This window comes from Ornithodoros turicata, chromosome 5 (assembly GCF_037126465.1).
Source record: "Ornithodoros turicata isolate Travis chromosome 5, ASM3712646v1, whole genome shotgun sequence".
Taxonomy (NCBI): Eukaryota; Metazoa; Arthropoda; class Arachnida; order Ixodida; family Argasidae; genus Ornithodoros; species Ornithodoros turicata.
Window position 1 is genome coordinate 67,176,481 of NC_088205.1, and position 19,145 is coordinate 67,195,625.

The 19,145-nt window shown below is 47.7% G+C and overlaps 1 protein-coding gene across 1 annotated transcript in view; it reads left to right on the forward strand.

Annotated features, from left to right (window-relative positions):
- Positions 1 to 19,145, forward strand: part of LOC135394624 (retinol dehydrogenase 7-like) — a 132,628-nt gene that overhangs the window by 95,569 nt on the left and 17,914 nt on the right. Inside the window, exon 2 of the mRNA XM_064625455.1 lies at positions 18,164 to 18,398. Within this exon, the coding sequence (XP_064481525.1) occupies positions 18,170 to 18,398 (229 nt within the window). The 5' untranslated portion in view covers positions 18,164 to 18,169. The remainder of the gene's footprint in view (positions 1 to 18,163; positions 18,399 to 19,145) is intronic.

A 19,145-nucleotide genomic window follows, 5' to 3' on the forward strand; every position in this document is an offset into this window, starting at 1 on the left:
AAATCCATCTGGCTGGTATAACTTCACAAGCTACGAGGTACTCTCATGTCGTCTCGGTGCTACCCCCAGACATTACTACAGAAGTCGCTGACATCCTCTGTGGGACAACCCCTCATATGCCGTACGATACGCTGAAGGCGGCCATCACAGAACGAACTACCGCCTCAGAACGCAAACGGCTTCAGCAACTCTTATCCGCAGAGGACCTTGGGGATAGGCGCCCATCACAATTCTTGCGTCACATGCAGCGCCTTCTCGGCGAGCGTGCCGCCAGCTTCGATGAACCCTTGCTCAAGGAGCTCCTCTTGCAGCGACTCCCACCAGCTGTGCAGATGCTACTCGCAACAGTCAGCACCCTTCCCAACTTGCGGAACATGCCGATAAGATCATGGAGGTGGCAGTTCCGGCTATCTCAACGGTCCAGCTTCCCGAAGCTCACACGCCGTCCGCCGGCCCTGCCCCACGCCCACTCCCCTCTGCACCAGCGGACGATCAACAGCGGCCGTCGTACCGCCATTCAAGAGCTGCAGGACGACGTGCGGAACGTAACGTCCCTGCTGGCATCCGTTTTGCCACATGTGCAGCCGAGCGTCGCGCGTCGCCGTCGTCAGGCAAGAACCCCCCCGCGGAGCCCGTCGTTCCTCGCCGGCGCCTGAAGAGAACCCGACGCAGTTCTGTTGGTTCCACTGGCAATTCGGCGCAAGAGCTCGAGGGTGCCAATCACCTTGCGCCTGGCCGGGAAACCGCCCCGGAGATTGCTAACGGCGGCACGCGCATCCCCATGAACCTGCAGCAGCGGTAGCTGCCTTCTTTACTCCTTCTTTTCTCCACCACTTTGGTTTGGTCGTCGATCCCTGCCGCAAAGCCATCGTGAACCCAAAGACAACCTTGCGTACTCCTGGACATCCCTCTATTGTCCGTCAGTCTCCTCCAGCCGTCACCATCTCCTCGCTCCAGTCGCCTTTTGCCGCTGTCCTCAACGAATTCCAGTCTTTGACGAAGCCTCCGGATTGGATCCAGCCAGTAAATCACGATGTGGTTCACAACATTCAAACAGCCGGTCCCCCCGTACACTTTCGACCACGTCGGCTTGCGCCTGAAAAATTCAACATCGCCCAAGCTGAGTTCCAACACACGCTTGCTATTGGTGTTGCGAGACCTTCTCAAAGTGACTGGGCCTCCCCTTTGCACATGGTCCCTAAGAAAACTGGTGATTGGAGACCTTGTGGGGACTACAGGGCACTCAATGTGCTCACCAAGCCGGATCGATATCCCTTACTCAATAGTCAGGATTTCACCAAGAATTTGGCTGGTGCCCGGCTCTTCAGTAAAGTCGACCACCAAATTCCGATGACTGCCGAAGGCGTTCCCAAGACTGCCATAACGACGCCTTTCGGGCTGTTCGAATTTCTCAGGATGCCTTTCGGCTTGAACAATGCCGCGCAGACGTTCCAAAGATTCGTCGACTCCATCTAGCGAGGTTTGCCGTTTGCTTTTGCCTACCTGGACGATATCATCGTGGCCAGTGGAACCGAGGAGGAGCACGCCCAACACCTCCGCCAGGTTTTCGCACGATTACAACAGCACGGCATCGTCATCCACGCCCAGAAGTGCGAATTCGGCAAGCTTTCGGTGGAGTTCCTCGGGCATCAGATCTCCGCCGACGGAATATTCCCCCTTCCCCAAAATGTGCGAGCTATCGAGGAGTTTCCTCTGCCAACCTCTGTCCGCCAGCTACGTCGTTTCCTTGGGCTGGTCAACTTTTATAGACGTTTCGTCCAGTGCTGCGCGGTACTACTTCGACCCCTCGAAGAATTGCTGAAGACCAAACGAGCTTCCTCTCCCACGGCACCTTTGCCCTGGAACGACGACCTGCGAGCTGCCTTCAACTCCGGCAAAGACACCTTAGCTTCGGCTACAATGCTTAGTCATCCACGGCACGACGCTCCCACGCCCCTCGTTGCTGACGCTTCGGATAACGCCATTGGCGCGGCTCTACAGCAACAGACCGACGGTGTCCATGTACCGCTCGCGTTCTTCTCACGCGAGCTCAGTCCCACGGATTCAAAGTATAGTGCCTTCGGGAAGGAACTCCTCGCGAGGTACACTGCAGTGTGTCACTTCTGTCATTTCTTGGTGGGTAGAAGCTTCACCATTTTCACCGACCGTAAGCCACTCGTCGGCGCTTTCTCATCCGCTAGCACAAAGTACAGCCCTCGCTTATATTTCTGAATTCACCCCTGACATCCGCCATGTTAAAGAGCCCAGCATTGCTGTAGCGGACGCTTTGAGTCGTGTTCACGCTGTGACCGGAGCGACAGTCCTCAGCGCCGACGCCATCGCTCAAGCACAATCTGAAGACTCCGAGTCGCTCACTTTCGTAATGGTCATTCAACCAGCCTCAAGCTTCAGCATTTGCCCTTGCCTGGCTGCACGAGGTTCGTTCTGTGCGACCCTACCAATGCCGAGCCTCATCCAGTAATTCCCGCTGCCTTGCGGAAGGCTGCTTTTGTCCGGAGCGCGCAAGGACATCCGTCGTTAGGTGCGCACTTGCATTCCTTGCCAGCTCAGCAAACGCCATAGGCACACCGTGTCTCCTCTCGCCACCTTTCTGCCTCCCAGCGCCAGGTTCAACACGGTCCATCTTGACATTGCCGGCCTCTACTCTCATCACAGGGTGTTACCTATTGACCTGCGTCGACAGATACAGGCGTTGGCAAGAAGCCTCTCCCATGAACTACTCGTCCGCCGAGACCTTTGCGCACACGTTCCTGTCCACCTGGATTTCGCTCTTCGGCGTCCCAGAGGAAGTCGTCACAGACAGGGGACCACAGTTTGAGAGCCACCTCTTCGCAGCTTTCCTGCGCCTCCCGAGCGCATTCGCACTTCCGCCTACCACCCGGCGTGCAACGGCCTGGTGAAGCGTTTCCATCGTCACGTCAAGCAAGCCATAATGGCCCACGGTGACCGTGCGAGCTGGTCGGATCACCTCCCGTCCCGGCGGAGCTGGTATATGGAACCCCGCTCCGCCTGCCCGTCGACGTCTTTGTACCTTCATCCGTCCCCTGCACGGACCAGCCTGCTTACCTCGCCCGCCTCACACAAGCTTTTGCTACGCTTCAGTCTACTCCGACACGAGCGGTACCATCATCACCTCCCTTCGTCCCGTCGGAATTGTCCTCAAAGTCCCACGTCTTCTTCCGGACGGATCACCTTCGTCGCGCACTCGAGATTCCGTATTCCGAGCCTTGCAAGGTTTTGCGCCGTTCCCCCAAGACTTTTGTCATCGATGTCCACGGCCAGCCTCAATCAGTCTCCATCGACAGGCTAAAGCCTGCCTTCATTGACAACGCTCCTCCCGTTTCCTCCCTCTCCGGACAAGCCTTTCCAGCACCTCCTACGCCCGTACAGGTGAAGCACATCACCTGGAATGACTACGTACCCCATGCGCCCTCTCATCTGAAGCGATGCTAACCTTCCCGTACCGTCAGCACACGGAGAGGGGGGGCAGCTGTGGTGACTGCCGACGAGGAAGCCGGTCAGCTGGCGCCGCCCACGCATCGCGCCTCAGCGCGAGGCCGTGCAGAATAAAACATTTTTGTTTTTGGGCTCATTGGCCGGACGTGTCTTTTATCTCTAGTTGGGATAGTTTCCCACACATCCACCAGCTATAGCATATCCACCTGCATCTACGCCATTTTGCCTCTCTACAAGTTTCACTTCGCCGCACCTTTACATTTTCATTTTAAACAATTTATCTGTACTAACTGGCCTTGAAATTATCGATCGCAACACCGGTCGGCTCAAAGGAATGCCAACAGGCCGGATTCCTGAGAGACGACTTAAGAATAAACAATTGGTTTTGTTTCTATAAAGCGTTATCTAAAGTATTTCCCAAGGTATATGTAGACAGCCAGCGAAACTCCCATAGTCCCCTGCGTCTTCAGAATGACGCCACGATAGAGACCGTCAGCGCCATCCATCCGTTGCGCGGACTGCTAAGATTGTAAATAAATGACGTCAGATATGACGTCAATAGTATGAATAATAAGCAGTGCATAATTAGCCATGGCGGGTTTACATTCGCGCACTTTGTTTGCGTTTTATTCCCTTGACCGAACCATACTAATCACCATTTCCATTTTTTTTTAATAGCAAGCCGACCTCCGTCTGGCTGACCTTTCCTTTCTTTTTTCTTAATAAACATATCCCCCCCCCCCCGGGCAACAATACCAGACGAGAACAGGGAAAAATAAATTATATCAGGTTTAATGACATATATAAATTAGAAATACATACAGTTATCACAGGTTTTGACAACTACAAAGGGAAGGGTATCGCGATGACGCCTAGAGGTAAATGTAGTGATTAGCCGTTTGTATTTCTTCAATGAGTGGCCATAATGGGTCCGTTGCAAAAAGCATGACATCGTTGGTGCACAGCTGATTCCTTCTGACCTTCACGCCATCATGGCCGATCTCGCCATGACGAAAGCTTTTTTTCGCGGGGCCGGCAACAGGGGATTGCATTCGTCTGTTCACACGTGTTAATCTTGGTCTACAGTTCCGAAATGTGAACGTCGCTTCCTGTTTAACCCAAAAGGTGTACGAACTCCGTATTGCAATGCACTGACACACGACACGGATACAGGGATGCACGGATAAACAAGCGTACTGTTACACATGCGCAGGGGAGCAGGATACGGAAGTAGATGATTTCGTGTATGTGTACGAGTGAGGCAACAGATAGTCTTTCCTATATTGAAAACATGAGCAAACTATTAGTACACACAAAAACCATGCGCACGCCGTAAATATTTCTGTTTACGATCGTGCGATCTACTGCCAGCACTCAGGGTCGCTGGAGTCACAGATATGACAGTGCTGCCGAGTCAGATTTGTGTCTTTTTTTTTTTCGCCTTGGCTACCTGGCTAAATCTATCTTATATTTCCCTCGACATACCAGACACAGTCGTTCGAAAATGACTGAACGTACCTAATCAAACGCAAAAAGAAAAAAAGAGAAGAAAAGAGCACGTGTCTAATATACCAGACCTTGGTGGTTACTGCCTTCAACTCGAACTCGACAGGGTTCAAAAATTCTGCAACAACAACACTAATATGCCTCTAACGTGCAGCACATCTTTACATGAAACATCGGGATCCTGTTCTATAACCGTCTCCCCAATCGCAACCTACTTTACCGCCAAAGCAAAATCAAATCAAGAGGCAGCGCAGAAGCCACCAAATTACGGATATTTCAGCATGTGTATCGATAGCTATATATCGATGTAATATCGATATTTATATCGATGGGAATATCGCCATTTTTATTGATATATTTCCTTATTGTAAAAGTATCGATAATCTCACATACATAAAATATTGATAAGAATATCGCTCCATCCCTACTGTGCAGTCATGTCACATGACTCATGTGGGATAACGGAGCGGCGAAACGGGCCGATGGAGGAAACGACGTCCAGCGAAGGAAGCGAGGCACGCTGTGTAATTGCGTTGCATACGTACGTACGACCCTTTTGGGTGCGTGTAGGATTGAGTAGTGCTACCGGTATCATAGCGTAAACGTTATTATATCGAAGGCGAATCATATCTATCTGTGAGATCGTCCACGCCACCAGCAACCTTTTGCTTTCATCCGGATGAACATGTTTACTGCCTATGACGTGTTCAAGCAGCTTTTCTACGAGTGTGCTGTGCGAGCGAAATAAATAAATCGTAAGGAGTATAGGCATGACATTTCCAAGGAAAACAGTAATCCAAAGATTAATAGACACAGGACACACAGTTCACAGTCATCTTCACGCTGCCCTGCGAACCAACGGGAGCCGGAAATATGCAAAACCGAAACCACCCGCCATTCCATGCTCTCGTCTGTCGTGTTTCTGTAACAATAAAGTGACGTACGAACGACAGCACACAAGCAAGTGATGTAATGGAAAATATTCACTGCTTATTTGTTTAACAAACATATATGAGATACGCACTTAGTATGCGGAATTTAGATAACAAGCGACGAATTTAGGAAAACGAGCAAGTCAAGTTTAGCAGAATGAGGCAGGCAACAGAAGGCAACGCCTTCCATGACCAACGGATGGCAGCTGATTTTTGGTAACGTTCCCTCGACCGAGTCCGACCCCATGCTGCAAACAGACGCCATCTTGCTTCGCGATGTCAATAGGTCGTGCTGGCCGAATACAACGAAACGACTCAGCGCGAGTGGATCGTTCGTACAAAACCGCGCTCTGTGACTCGCTCACCGATTCGTAATACGCGTGCGCGACACTCGAATCAGTCGTTTCGTGTAAGCGAAAACGACTTGTCAAAGCTTGCTATAATAACAAAGATTAGCTAAGAGTAGTGTGTTTACAAGCTGTTCAACGCAAGTGTGCATCGATGTCGAACTCTGCAAGTGTCCTCTCTTTTTCTTTCCTTTATTTTTATTTATTTTTTGGTAGCACCGCGTTGTGCGATATATTGTGCATTCTAACACAGCAACAATCGGCTCCGATCACCTGCAGATGGCGTGTCTCAGAGGCCTTTGGTGATCAGGCATTGTAGAACCCCTCGCAGCGGCCTTCATAGCTGTACCATACCCGTTTCCCATTTTCGTATTCCTTTTCACCCCCCGGTGCTTAGCAGTAGTACTCTAAATTGGGGTGTTTCAGGCGAATTTTTCGTGGCAGATGAGAAGCCATCTTCCTCCGGCGCCACGGCATCAGGATCGAGATATGATTCGGAAGTTTCACTGCGTGGCGCATTGCTGATTTTCATTGTGGCTTTGGTAAATTGAATTTACCGTGTTTCGCGCGCTATCCTACATGTCGTTTCCTCCTCAGTTAAAAATTGGACGACTACCACGCTGCCGTAATGCAACACAATACGTATTTACCTTTTACTGCCGTTGCCGTGTCCTTCGCTTTCAGTTCCCAAACGCGTACCAGCTTAGCGATGTCGAACTGTCTATTAACCATGTGACATCCGTGTGGCAGACCTAATACACTTGATTGAGAAAAACAACGGTAGAGAGAAGGCTGAGAGACTGATTTGTAAGTAATTGCACTTCGCTCCAGACTTATTTCGATGTTTGCCTACAATAACAGAAATCTGAAAAAAGTCTAGTTCTTTTTATTTCTCCTCGTCAAAGTGATTAACGATACCTATCAATGCATAGTAATTCTTTACTGTTTCATCATACGTTCGTCCCTTGTACTGTCCTATGTGGGATGTTGGAAATGCGGGACGCTAAGGCCATATTCAACGATATTGGACTCCTCCCTACTGAATACGGCTCGTGTGATCTGTTCACTAGCGACCTAGCTTTCGTCAGAGAAGGGTAGAAAATCCGGCGAACCCGTAAGGAAATGCATGTGAGGGGAAATGCCTCAGGACTACCTGAGTGCCTCAGGACGAAAGTGCCTCAGGGCGAAATACCGGCGGCTCTCGTCCTGAGAAACTTCCCTTCACGTATAGCTTTTGTCAGAGAAAGGCAGAAAATCCGGTGAACCCGTAAGGAAATGCATGTGAAGGGAAGTGCCTCAGGAAGAAAGTGCCTTAGGGTGAAATATCGGCGGCTCTCGTCATGAGGCACTTCCCTTCACGTAGCTTTTGTCAGAGCTTTTCACTACGCTAGAATGTCCTTAGCTGTGAATTCTATCAGGAAACCGGAACTACACGCCCACCTGTGCAGTTAGTAGTTTCTGCCTAATTTTGCACTACGCACTGCGTCTTTCCCGCCCAGAAAGCTAAAAACAAAGTTTCTCGAGCTAGCGGGATATGTCATTCGAGAGGGGTGCTCCCCATTCATCATCTCGCAATAAGGTTGTTGTTGTTGTTGTTCGAGAGGGGTGGATCGGAGAAATCACACAGCAAAATGAAGCTTTCACATCTCATCCGAATTTAAAGGAAAAAAAAAAAAACTCACTGGACGATTACGATAATCGGTAATGCGAAACTTTAGTGCGCGCTGTTGAGGTTCAGTTAGACATCACTGTTTTTATTTTCTACACATAGTACTTTCTTCAGGCAACACTCGTATCCCAGTTCGTGAAGTCATTGAGAAGTCGTTGTACACGTTGGTGATGTACAGCCCGGTTATGTCTGTAGCGCGACACAGGGCCACGTATACCGACTTTTGCGGATGAAACTTGGCATAGGAGTATACGACTTCTGCATGCGTGCGATCTAGCGGCCGCCACGATTCCAGTCGCAAGTTTCCGGGAGCGATTCCAGGAGCCAAGCTCACCGAACAGCAACCAGATGCCCGTTCCGGCTTCCCAAGCGTGCCCTCCTTCTTCGCTTTCCTCCTCGCGCCCTCTTCACTCTCGCCGTACGCTTCGCGGCTGCTTTCCTCCTCATGCTCTCCTCGTACTTTCACTCTTCGCTTCGCTCCTCGTTCGCTCCGCCGGTTACAACGCCGACGCCGCTCAACGCAGGAACGGACGCCTAAGAGCTGTCCTCTAAAATATGCACAGTGTCTACAACTAGAGTGATGCGAGATAAAGGACGTCACACGCCTCACAAAAATACATAAATAATATAATAATAATTAATCAGTAAATAACATCCTGCGTCAACCATATGGAACATGGAATTCCCTGACGAACTTAAACTGGCGAAGGTTGTACCTGTCCATAAAAAAGGAACCAGAGTGGATGTAGGAAATTATCGTCCCATATCGATAGTTCCTGCGATCAGCAAGGTGTTTGAAAACTTAATACTTAACCCACTAGAAAGATTCTTTAAGAAAATACATCCGCTCCAGTTCGGCTTACTTCTTCAAAATAATAATACTTCTAATAGTTCTAATACTTCTACAAAAGGCATACAGGTATGGAATTCGAGGGCTTCCGCTCACTTTGCTTGAGAGCTACTTGCAAAATAGAATGCAGTATGTTCATGTCTCGGGCCACGATTCTTCTATTAAGGCTTTATCAACTGGCGTTCCTCAGGGGTCAATTTTGGGTCCCTTCCTTTTTCTTATGTATATCAACGACCTTCATCTCTGTCTGTCTGAGAAGTGTTTCTTATATGCCGACGACACCAATATTTTTGTTGAAGACCCCACTATTGCAGGGCTGTTCGTGAAGGCTGATAACGTTTTAACTAAGTTTTCCGCATAGTTGACAGCTAACAAACTCGTTCCTAACATCGATAAGACTTCATATGTAATCTTTCGCCCACGCCAAAAATTACTTTACCTAAGCCAATACACATTGCATTTTTGTGGGCGTTCCGTGTCAAGAACGACATCCATGAAATTCTTGGGGGTATCTTGGATGAACATTTATCGTGGACTAACCATATCCAGTTTTTGCGTTCCAAGGTCACCAGCGGGCTCTATGCTCTTTCAAGAATTCGATACCTGATCCCAGTCACTTGTCTCCTAATGGTTTTTCATGCTCTAGTCCAATCGCATATTTCTTATGCCCTGGAAGTTTATGGGCTCACTTATTCATCCAGCCTGCTTCCTCTACTCCACGCTCAGAAATGAGCAATGCGCATAATGATGCTCGCACATCCCTTCCCCGCAATAGTATCTCATTTGCATTCCAATGTCTGTCTGCCGTTGCATAATCTGTAGATTAGGATGGCAACTTTGTATTTCAGTAAATTGTATATGCTCTGGGCGCTTAATCGCTTCATCGTCGTTACGGTCGTTACAAGCTAACAAGTGGCGGGAAATTCAAAAAGGCGGGCGGGAAATTTAAAAAGGTGGGCACGTGATAAAACACGTGCACGGCGCTCTTTGAGCGATACGTGAAGGCCGTGGTACACGTCATGCGCAATGTGTCACGTGCCCACCTTTTTGAATTTCCCACCCGCCTTTTTGAATTTACCGCCACTCGTTAGTTTATATCGACCGTAACGAGGATAAAGCGATTAAGCCCCCAGAGCATATACAATTTACTGAAATACAAAGTTGCCATCCTAATCTACAGATTATGCAACGGCATGATCTCAGATCATCTTATTTCAATCACACATCTACAAAAACCTTATTCGCTGCGGTGCGAACCTGGTATGCTACATGTATCTCAACCTCGAACGAATTACGGGATTTATTCAATGAGTTATTTCGGATCCAATGTCTGGAATTCATTGCCGTCTCATATACGGTCCCTAACATCTTTTCCCTACTTTAAGTATCAGTTACGCAGTTTCTTACAATCCCAGCATAATGCCCCATCATCACTGTAGATGTAACCATGTGATGAATTAAATGATAACATATGATGTTTTGGTTAAAATTGTTTTCTCAACAACTGTATAAGGCTTCTATGGTCGATAAGGCTGCTCAATAACTTACTTACCAGTATGTTTATTGTCCGGTAACTCCCCGTGTGTTCCTTGGTTCTTCAGTAACTTATCAGTGTGTTAGTTGTCGGGTAAAAACTCCCCATGTACTTTTTTTTACTTTTTTTTAAAAATCGCATATCGATTTAACACTATCTTAATCACAACTAAACTGTATCTTTTAGCTGTTCTTGAACTGTGTTGGGACTGTACTACAGGGCAGACTTGTACGTATTTGGAGTATTGTATTTAAAATACTGTATTTTAAATACAGTTTGCGGTATTTTGGTACTCTACTCAGTGCTTTTTGTTTTGTGTATTTGTACTCTATTTAAAATACATTTTATGGTATTTTCTACTCAATACTCTGATTACATATTTTGGATCTCCCTCTCAAACTTTCTGTGTCTTGTCTTTCCATTATCTTGCTTGTTCAGTGGAAATTTCCTGAGTCCCTCGGACTTGACCCGGACATTGGCCCTTCTTGGAGGTCTCCATTTAGAGATGTTGCCCCGTGTGTACTACTCCTTGTCGAGTGAGGGTTCTATTATGTGTGCCCTGACGCCGTGACGCCGAATTCTGACCTCGCCGAGCGGGGACCTGCTAGAAGTTTGCTTTGTTCTGGGTCACATATACTTAGTGGAGTTATGGGGCATCTCTTTGTCACCTTTTTGGGACTTGGGAGATGACTCCTATCACACAGGGACGGCTTGCATAGTACGCGGGGTTTAGGTGATTCATGTCACATGGATAAACAGTATCTTAATTGTATTTCAAATACTTTTTGAAGTATTTTGTACTTTATCTTAATTACTTTAATTTTCATGTATTTATACTCTATCTTAATTACATTCTAACGTCAGTATTTATTATCTTATCTTAAATACATTTTTGAGTATCTTGTACATGTCTGCTACAGGGCTTGCCCTCACAGTCCCGCTTGGTGTACATTTTTGCAACATAGACTAAATAAAGATTACCAAAGACCAAAGACATAATTGTTCTTCTCGAGGGAGTTCGCGGTTTTCAATTCAGTAAGAGAGGTCCGCACGAATAATAATGCGCCTTGCTTACTCCCGTAAGAGAGTGGTCCACGTGATAAGATATCGCACATGAAATGCACTAAAGGCGCAATGAAAGGGAGCACTTCCTTCTGTCAATTTGCACTTTTTTAATACATAATACATATGTTTGCTATGTCTACGCCTATACGTATACGCGCTCTATGATAGTTTCGAGCGCGCCTGCATCATAACACGTGAGCCGTGATGACGATGTGATAAAGGAAAAAATGGGGACGTGAGTCTCGACGAAGTCGACCTGGTTACCCAAGGACGCTTACACACAGAAAATACAAGTCGTAGCCAAGTCGTAGCCGTACAGCCGTTCCCGTGTTCCTACAACCGATCTTATCAGTGCTCAGCCCTTCTACTACAGTATGTCTTGCGCCACTACCGCCAAGTTCACCACATTGTGTGGCTGTTTATATGCATTACTCTACAACCCCCCTAATCCTCAGGCAGCACAGAGTTGTTTGAAAGTGAGTGTGTTCAGTGTAGCTGGTTGGTTACAAGTTGGTTAAGGCTCACGTAATGGTGAGTTTTAGGGTATCGTGCGCTATTGTCTTTGTGTACGTAAGGGTTAGCGTGGTGGGTCAGAGCACTGCGCGAAGCTCTCTCTGTTTTGCGCGTGCGCTGGACCACCAACGCTATGCCTTACGCACGCAAAGGCTACAGCGTACGATGCACTAAAACTCACCTATGGATAGCCAGCCGTCAAGGAATTATTTACTGAGGAATAGCAAGCTGTCCTTTCTGGTTAACCTTTTCTGCCAACATAAATAGCCCCCCCCCCCCCCCCGTACTGTCGCCCTAATAACGCATGTAGAATCCAGCAGAAGAATTCGTGCTCGATTAACATCCGAAGCTGCAGACTTACGAGCAGTGTTGTACAGCTCCCGTCAACCTTAATAATAACACTCGAAAAAATTCAGTATCATTTCTGAGCGCTATAGCAGCCACCCTGGGGGCACTGGAGGGAATATTAAGTGAACAAAATCATTGCCTTAAACTAACACAATAATTTTGTTCTATCAACATTTCCTTGTGGCTCCAAGGGTTTCTGTAATCGCGCTTGGAAACGAGACCATATTTTTTTTTCAGTGTTATTTTTAAGGTTGACGAGAGCTGTACATAGCGGCGCTACCGACACTCTTTTCGCTAGCGGGGCAGCGATCCCGCTACATTTTAATTTGGTAACGGAATAAGTACTTCCCCTACCAATATGGGTAGCGGCGGACTCTTTCTCCGCTCCTTGGTCCCTCCACTCCAAAGCCTCCTGGTCATCAGCCTATCCGTCACTGGTCTGCACGGAAGAAAACGGGATGTAGCCCCGTGCATCGCCAAGCAGCTTACTTGGGCATGATGACTGATAGGTACACGATCGGTTTTCACTGACAGGTTATCTATTCGGGAGGGTTCGTCCTCAGCCTTTGTCATTCCCTCAGTCAGTCTCCTGTGGTTACCATCTTTCGCACAGGACATCACTATGTGTTCCGAGCTCTACGCCATGCTCTCCGCTATGCAAACATACCAGCTAGCCCTGGTCAGTCCTGGGTCGTCTTTGCAGACTCAAGACCCGAGCTTTAGTGTGTGGCCAACTTGGGGATACGCGGCTCCCTCAAGTCCTGTCGTCTTTGAGGTCCTGCAACTTTACAAGAAAGCGACAGCTGCAGGGCACGCTGTCGCGATGCTGTTGGTCCCCGGCTATGTCGGCATCAGCGACAATGAGGAAGCAAACAGAGACGCTGTGAGCGCCCACGCAGCTCTTTTCCCGATACTGCTGTCTTCTGGCGACCGCAGATACGTTCCTCCTTTCGACCCTCACCGGTCCCAACATGCAGTCCCAATGGCAACACGAAGGAGCCCACTCCCTTCTCTCTGCTGTAAAACCCTCGCTTTCTCTTGAAGTTCCTCCGCTACTACAGCGCCCTTTTACTGCATTCTTCCACCGTCTTTAAACACCGTCTCGCCTTCACCTCTTCTTCCTTCTGCCCCACCTGTGGAGTGAACGCGACCTCTGCCACGTCATCCTGACTTGTGGGCCACACAACCAAGAACGTGCACTCACGGGAATTAGTATGCAACGCATTGACCAACGGCCGTTCAACCTTGCCAAGATTATCGGACCGTGGTCAAGCAAACGCTGCACACCAGATACAAGGCCTTCGTGTTCTTGCGGAATTCTTGCGCTCCACTGGTCTGGCGACGGATGCTTAAATGTACTCCTCCCATCATCATCCCCTCATCCGTTCCCGAAGAGCAACGGGGCAGTGTACCGCCACAACGGCGGTTAATCACCAACCTCATCATCACCATCTAATGTGCCTGCGTGTGTGTATTGCCGTACAATCAACGCTTTGTATAGGACGCCCCCGTGTTGCTGGAAGAATGGAGGGGCAGGCAACAAGAGTAATGAAGCATGAGCAAACATTACGCCTTCCGTTTCAACTTTATACCTCCTTGTTGCTGCTTAGTTAGTGATGACTCGATGGTGCTGGTGGTGCTGGTGAAGGGCTCGCCGTTGTTGGCCTCACAGAGGTGGGCAACGTCACGACTGACGCCCTGGGGGAATGTGCGTCCTGGGCTGACTTCTAAGGGAACTGTGCCGACATATGTCCGAAATCATCTCGGGAAAACCCAGGAAAAACCCCAGACAGCACAGACAGCACCGGGATTCGAACACGGGTACCTCCCAGTCTCGAGGTGACATGGCCAGCACGCTAACCACTGAGCAACGCGAGCTGGTGATGACTCGATGAGTGGTCATTTATGATGGCAGTTGCGCCATTTGACCACAACGAAAACTGATCAATCCGTCGTCAGTAAGCAGAAGAAAAAGTTGGAAGTTGGGACTCGCGGATATCGCGGATAAAATATTGTTATTGCAGAAAATCATCAAGAACTCTAGGGATTTCCTTCCCTCGTCATCCTTTCATGTGAACATCATCATCATCATCCATTCATCTATGTTGTTGTTGTTGTAGAAAATCAGTCTTGTGTTCGAAACATTCTCACGGGAAAATTATTAAATGCACATATGGGCTTTGTGCATTAAATTCTGTCTTAAATGCGCATCATCTCAAGGTCAAGATCAATGTGCAATAATATACCTTGCCTGTAAGTAGTGATATCCTTTTTGCTGCATGCTGGCTATGTGGGAGAACATAAATATTGCACCGTCTTTAGACAGATTCGGCAACGAGATGCGTACAACGGGGGGATGCCTACGGTAAATTGTTGCTTGGACGGTTGCGGAAAAGAAGCGACATAGTATGTACGTTATTTTTATTTGGTAGCAGTATCACGCTATTTTTTCACATTAATTTGCGCCACTTCTTTTTCTTTTTTTGTAGCTATAGCAGGATTCCGTTACTTCGTTTCGGTAGCGAGTACAACACTGCTTCCAAGCCACGTGTCTCTACAAAACATCCTCATAGTATATCTATGTTCATAATCATAATATCCCTAAGGTCACCTCCACCATTATTCCTGACAATCATCTAATGATAAGGTTATCGTTTTTCTGATCGGCATGACGCTCGCGCCTCTAACCTTGGTACGGGCAGTCGCACAATACCGGGCTTAGTCTGGCCAGTTGCCTAAGCCGTAACGGTCAGCCAATGTATGTTGTTTGCTTTCGCATTGTGCACGATCTCTTGTTTCATTTCCGACATGCTTTGTAGCACACGCTTCTTTCTGACTGCTATCGTTTGCTTACGTCTCTTTGAGAGAAAGCAGCTGGTGCCCTTCCACTGTATTATTCGCAGGTATGTCCATAGCGGGGTCTATCCGGGGTCTACATAATCCAGGGCTCCGGCATAACCCGGAGTTGTTTATAGCGCGAGTTTGGCCATTCTGTAATCTTTTGCCTCCTCGTCGGTGGAGTTTTGACTGTTTTTGACTTCAGAGTCATTGTTGCTACACCCTAAAAGCCTGAGTCGAGGCGGAATCCGTCCAGAACCCCATTATCGGTTCTGGGCGTCATTTTGATGCAGTCCTCCAGCTGGTCGATACATGTTTTTGTGGCACTAAATGCAATCTTTGGTCTCGTAAAAGTTGGTTTCGTCATCCGCCTCTCTTTTAAGCCTCGTTGAAGTCACGTAAAACTCCCTGTATTGTGCGATGCCATTGTACAATATGCAACCCTAGCAAAACAAATTTTCGCCGATTAATTAACAGATAGCGATGCTACGCTGCTTGTGATGCTCGCAAAGGCATCTAGCACATATCGCTGCCTACCGACATGAAACTGAAATAGTAGCGCGTTTAGGGAGTGACGTAATCTCTATTTACCGTCGTAGGTAGCACTCTTATACAGGGTGTTTGCTCTAACGTGTCCAGAAATTATATTTAAAGCGAGCGATAAAAGAAAAGCAAGTGGTACTTTTCTGCTACTTGAGTAAGAAACAGGTACTGCTTCACTAGTAGCACCTGTTTCTTAGTCACGTAGCTGAAAAGTAGCGTTTGTTTCTCTTCTATGTCACTCGCTTTAAATGAAATTTCTGGACACGTTAGATAATAATTGATAATAATAATAATAATAATAATTGGGGGTTTATGTCGCGAGACAACTGAGATCATGAGCGACGCCGCAGCGGTCGGTCCTGGCCACGTTAGAGCAAACACCCTGTATAGTATTGTCACCCATATATCTGTTGTTGTTCTTGCAGTTGTCCACGTAAATGATATCACTATTTCACGAGATGCTAAAACTTGGGGGAGCGGTGGGGTTCTCTACGCTGGAGGGATCCGCATCCCTAAACCCTCCCAAGGGGGTGTACATCCTCCTTGATTTTTTGCAACACCCCCTCCTGAAATTTCTGAGATTGCCCAATACAGCTCGGCCACCAACGTTCGTACCCAGAAACATGCGTTATACATATAACCCCCTCCCCTTTTTTTGGAAGCTCGGTACCCCCCCTCCCCCCCCTGGCGACTTCTGCTGGGACATCACTGTCCGCGTGGTTTTGGGCGTAGGATTTACTTCGGTAACTGTCGTTACCTTAATTGTGTTAACGAGTTGATGACTTGGACTTATAAGCTGCAGCTTAAGCTTTGTCAGGCAAACTGTAGGACTTTAGTACGCCGCCGCTTAGCTGTATGGCGTAACGTGTCAGTGAGCACCCGTAGTAATTTTGACCATGTAATTATAATAATTGCGTCACATGTACTCTGGAAGTTCCAGTGTAGGGCTGTAGCTCGAAATCGCCGTATTCGGGCAACGCATCCGAGATTTACTGTAACACTTATTGTTCGCGCGCCTCACAAATTTCGCGAATTGAACAAATCACGAAATTTAAGGGCATGCGCAGATTTGGAGCGAAAGTTGACACTTCCGGAACAGTGATATAGCCTGAACCTTTATTGGAGCAGCATTACAGCACAAGTGTACGCACTACACCCTTAATTAAACATAGTAAAGGAAATTTAAGGCGTATAGCAAAGTGAGGGAACCAAAGGAAAGTTAGGTAGCAAGTGAGCTGGTGGTGACGATCCATGACTTGAGAACCCGAGACGAGGTAGAGGACGATGACAGACAAACACAAACACGGTCTCAAACTCAGCTCGGTCTCGAACTTTAGCATTTGTGCAGCATTTAGAATTTGTGCCCCGCACCCGATTCGCGAAAAGTACGTGTCGCGAAATTAAAGGGTTTTACAGTACTCGTGTTATGTGTTTGCTCTGTGACTATCTGGAGCACCGTCTCTTTTCGGTAGGGGAGCCGGAGTTCCTGCGAGAGTGGCCCAATCGGTACATATGTGTGAAGTATGGGCGCGTTGCTCTGAGGAACCTCATTTTCTAACAAGGAATGCAGACTATGTAAATAGTGTAAATCAATCAGAACCTAATTTTCAGTGGACATGCGTACCCCCCCCCTCTTCAGAGTGGTAGATTGTACATATCTTTAGTAGTTTATACATACTTGTAACGATAGTTATTTTCATTGTTATGTTGTTAGTGAAAAGCAAAGTGTAGAGGCCAATTACTTATTTAGGTAATAAGGAATTTTGTCAATAAAGTATTCTGAACAGCTACAGCACTAGTTCACAGTTCTGAAGCAGCTGAAGAACCTCTGCCAGACGACGCTGACATGTCTTTGCTTGGCGATCAAGTGTGTTTGAGAACGTTTCGGACGAAATTAGTGCAGGAGCCGTAGACGCCGAAGGTTGCTCTGCAGATTTTCTGGCTCTATATGCTCTCGGACACGCTATGCTCCGTTCTCAATGGACCTTTTTCACAACGACCTAAGCGCATGCGCCTGACCTTGAGGCGCCGGACAGGGTTATCTCCGTCTTCACGAGAGGGCACAGTATGGAGACGACAGAAGTTGGGACCATCAGTGGGGAGACCGCACGAACGGCGCGAGCTCGCCAGTCTCACTCCGGACCGGTTTTGGCCCTTTGTGCTACCCACGGGGATTTGTTTTGGCGCGTGGCAAGCGTGGTTCACTGGAGAGCCGCTTGGATACGACGCGTATGTGGAAAAGGACTATTCCATGCCATACACAATTTGCACGTAAACGATCGGAAACACGTAAATTTACGTAACAAAAATATACAACGGACTTCCGATTATGCCAGTACATGGGAACTTACAACCATGAGAACCCATTCTCTTCCCCTTTCCCTTCCATTTCTCTTTCTTCTTTTTCCTTTTCTTCGTCGTCTGTCTGTCTGTGCCTGTGCCTGTCTGTCTGTCTGTGTGTGTGTGCGCGCGCGCGTATCTCCCCATAATGAGCTTTTGCGAAACATACATGCTCTATACTCTTGTCACTTCTTCATGCAGGTTACGATGAGTTACACAGACCGTGCCTTGAAGGTAACCACAGCTGTGTTTGGAGTCACAGTACTGCTCACCGCAGTGTTGCCAGCACCAGAGTTGTTGTCGGCATGTCTTCCTCGGTGGCTATGGATGTTACCCATCTCGTGGTTTCTGACTTTCCTCTGCAAGACGTTGCTGCTGAAATTTCTGAGCGATCCTACGACTCCATCGGCGGATCGCCAAGCTGTCCTTATCACAGGTATGCACGTTGCACTGGTACCGGCTTTCGCGACTATACAGATATTGTCTTCCTGTTCACGTTCAATGACAGTCATTTTCGTTTAGGGTTATTTGTCTAACGTACCTACGACGGCCTGGTGAAATACATTGTTCACGAGCAAGTTCCTTGTTATGCCCACTGCCGCCGCAGAGGTATAGCCCTCAGTGTTGTACACCTTACATGAGGGCTACATGGGTTGCAGACGGGTATCATGAAGCATAAATATGTTACTTAGCCTCTGCTTGGTGCCACTTTTATATCTCTTATTTATCTGTTCTGTGTAGATATCAAAGGACACAAAAATGAAAACCATACCGTTTTTATTCAGAAACATTCGTCAGCCATTGAAGCCATCCAACGGTCTTGTGAGGAGTTGCGAGGTGGAACTACAGTATTTGCACGAATAAACAACCGCACCAATTATTAACATTGGCATCGTTGCACCTTTTTCTGTGTGTGTGCAAGGCTCTGCTTTCTAATTTTTTTATTGCATTCTCGTGGTCGCGGTGAGATGTAGTTGTGGGGGTACATCGCAAAGCTAACTTCTTTGACCAACTTTTTCTGCACAGGGGGGAGTACTAGCATGGGAGTAGCTGAACTCGTAGAATGAGGAAATCCACCTTTCCATTTTTTAGTTTATTTTCTCATCCAAACCAACCTTTTACTCCTCTTTTCGCTTTGTTTTCTCAACCTTCTATCGCATACCTCTGTTAAATCGCATTAATA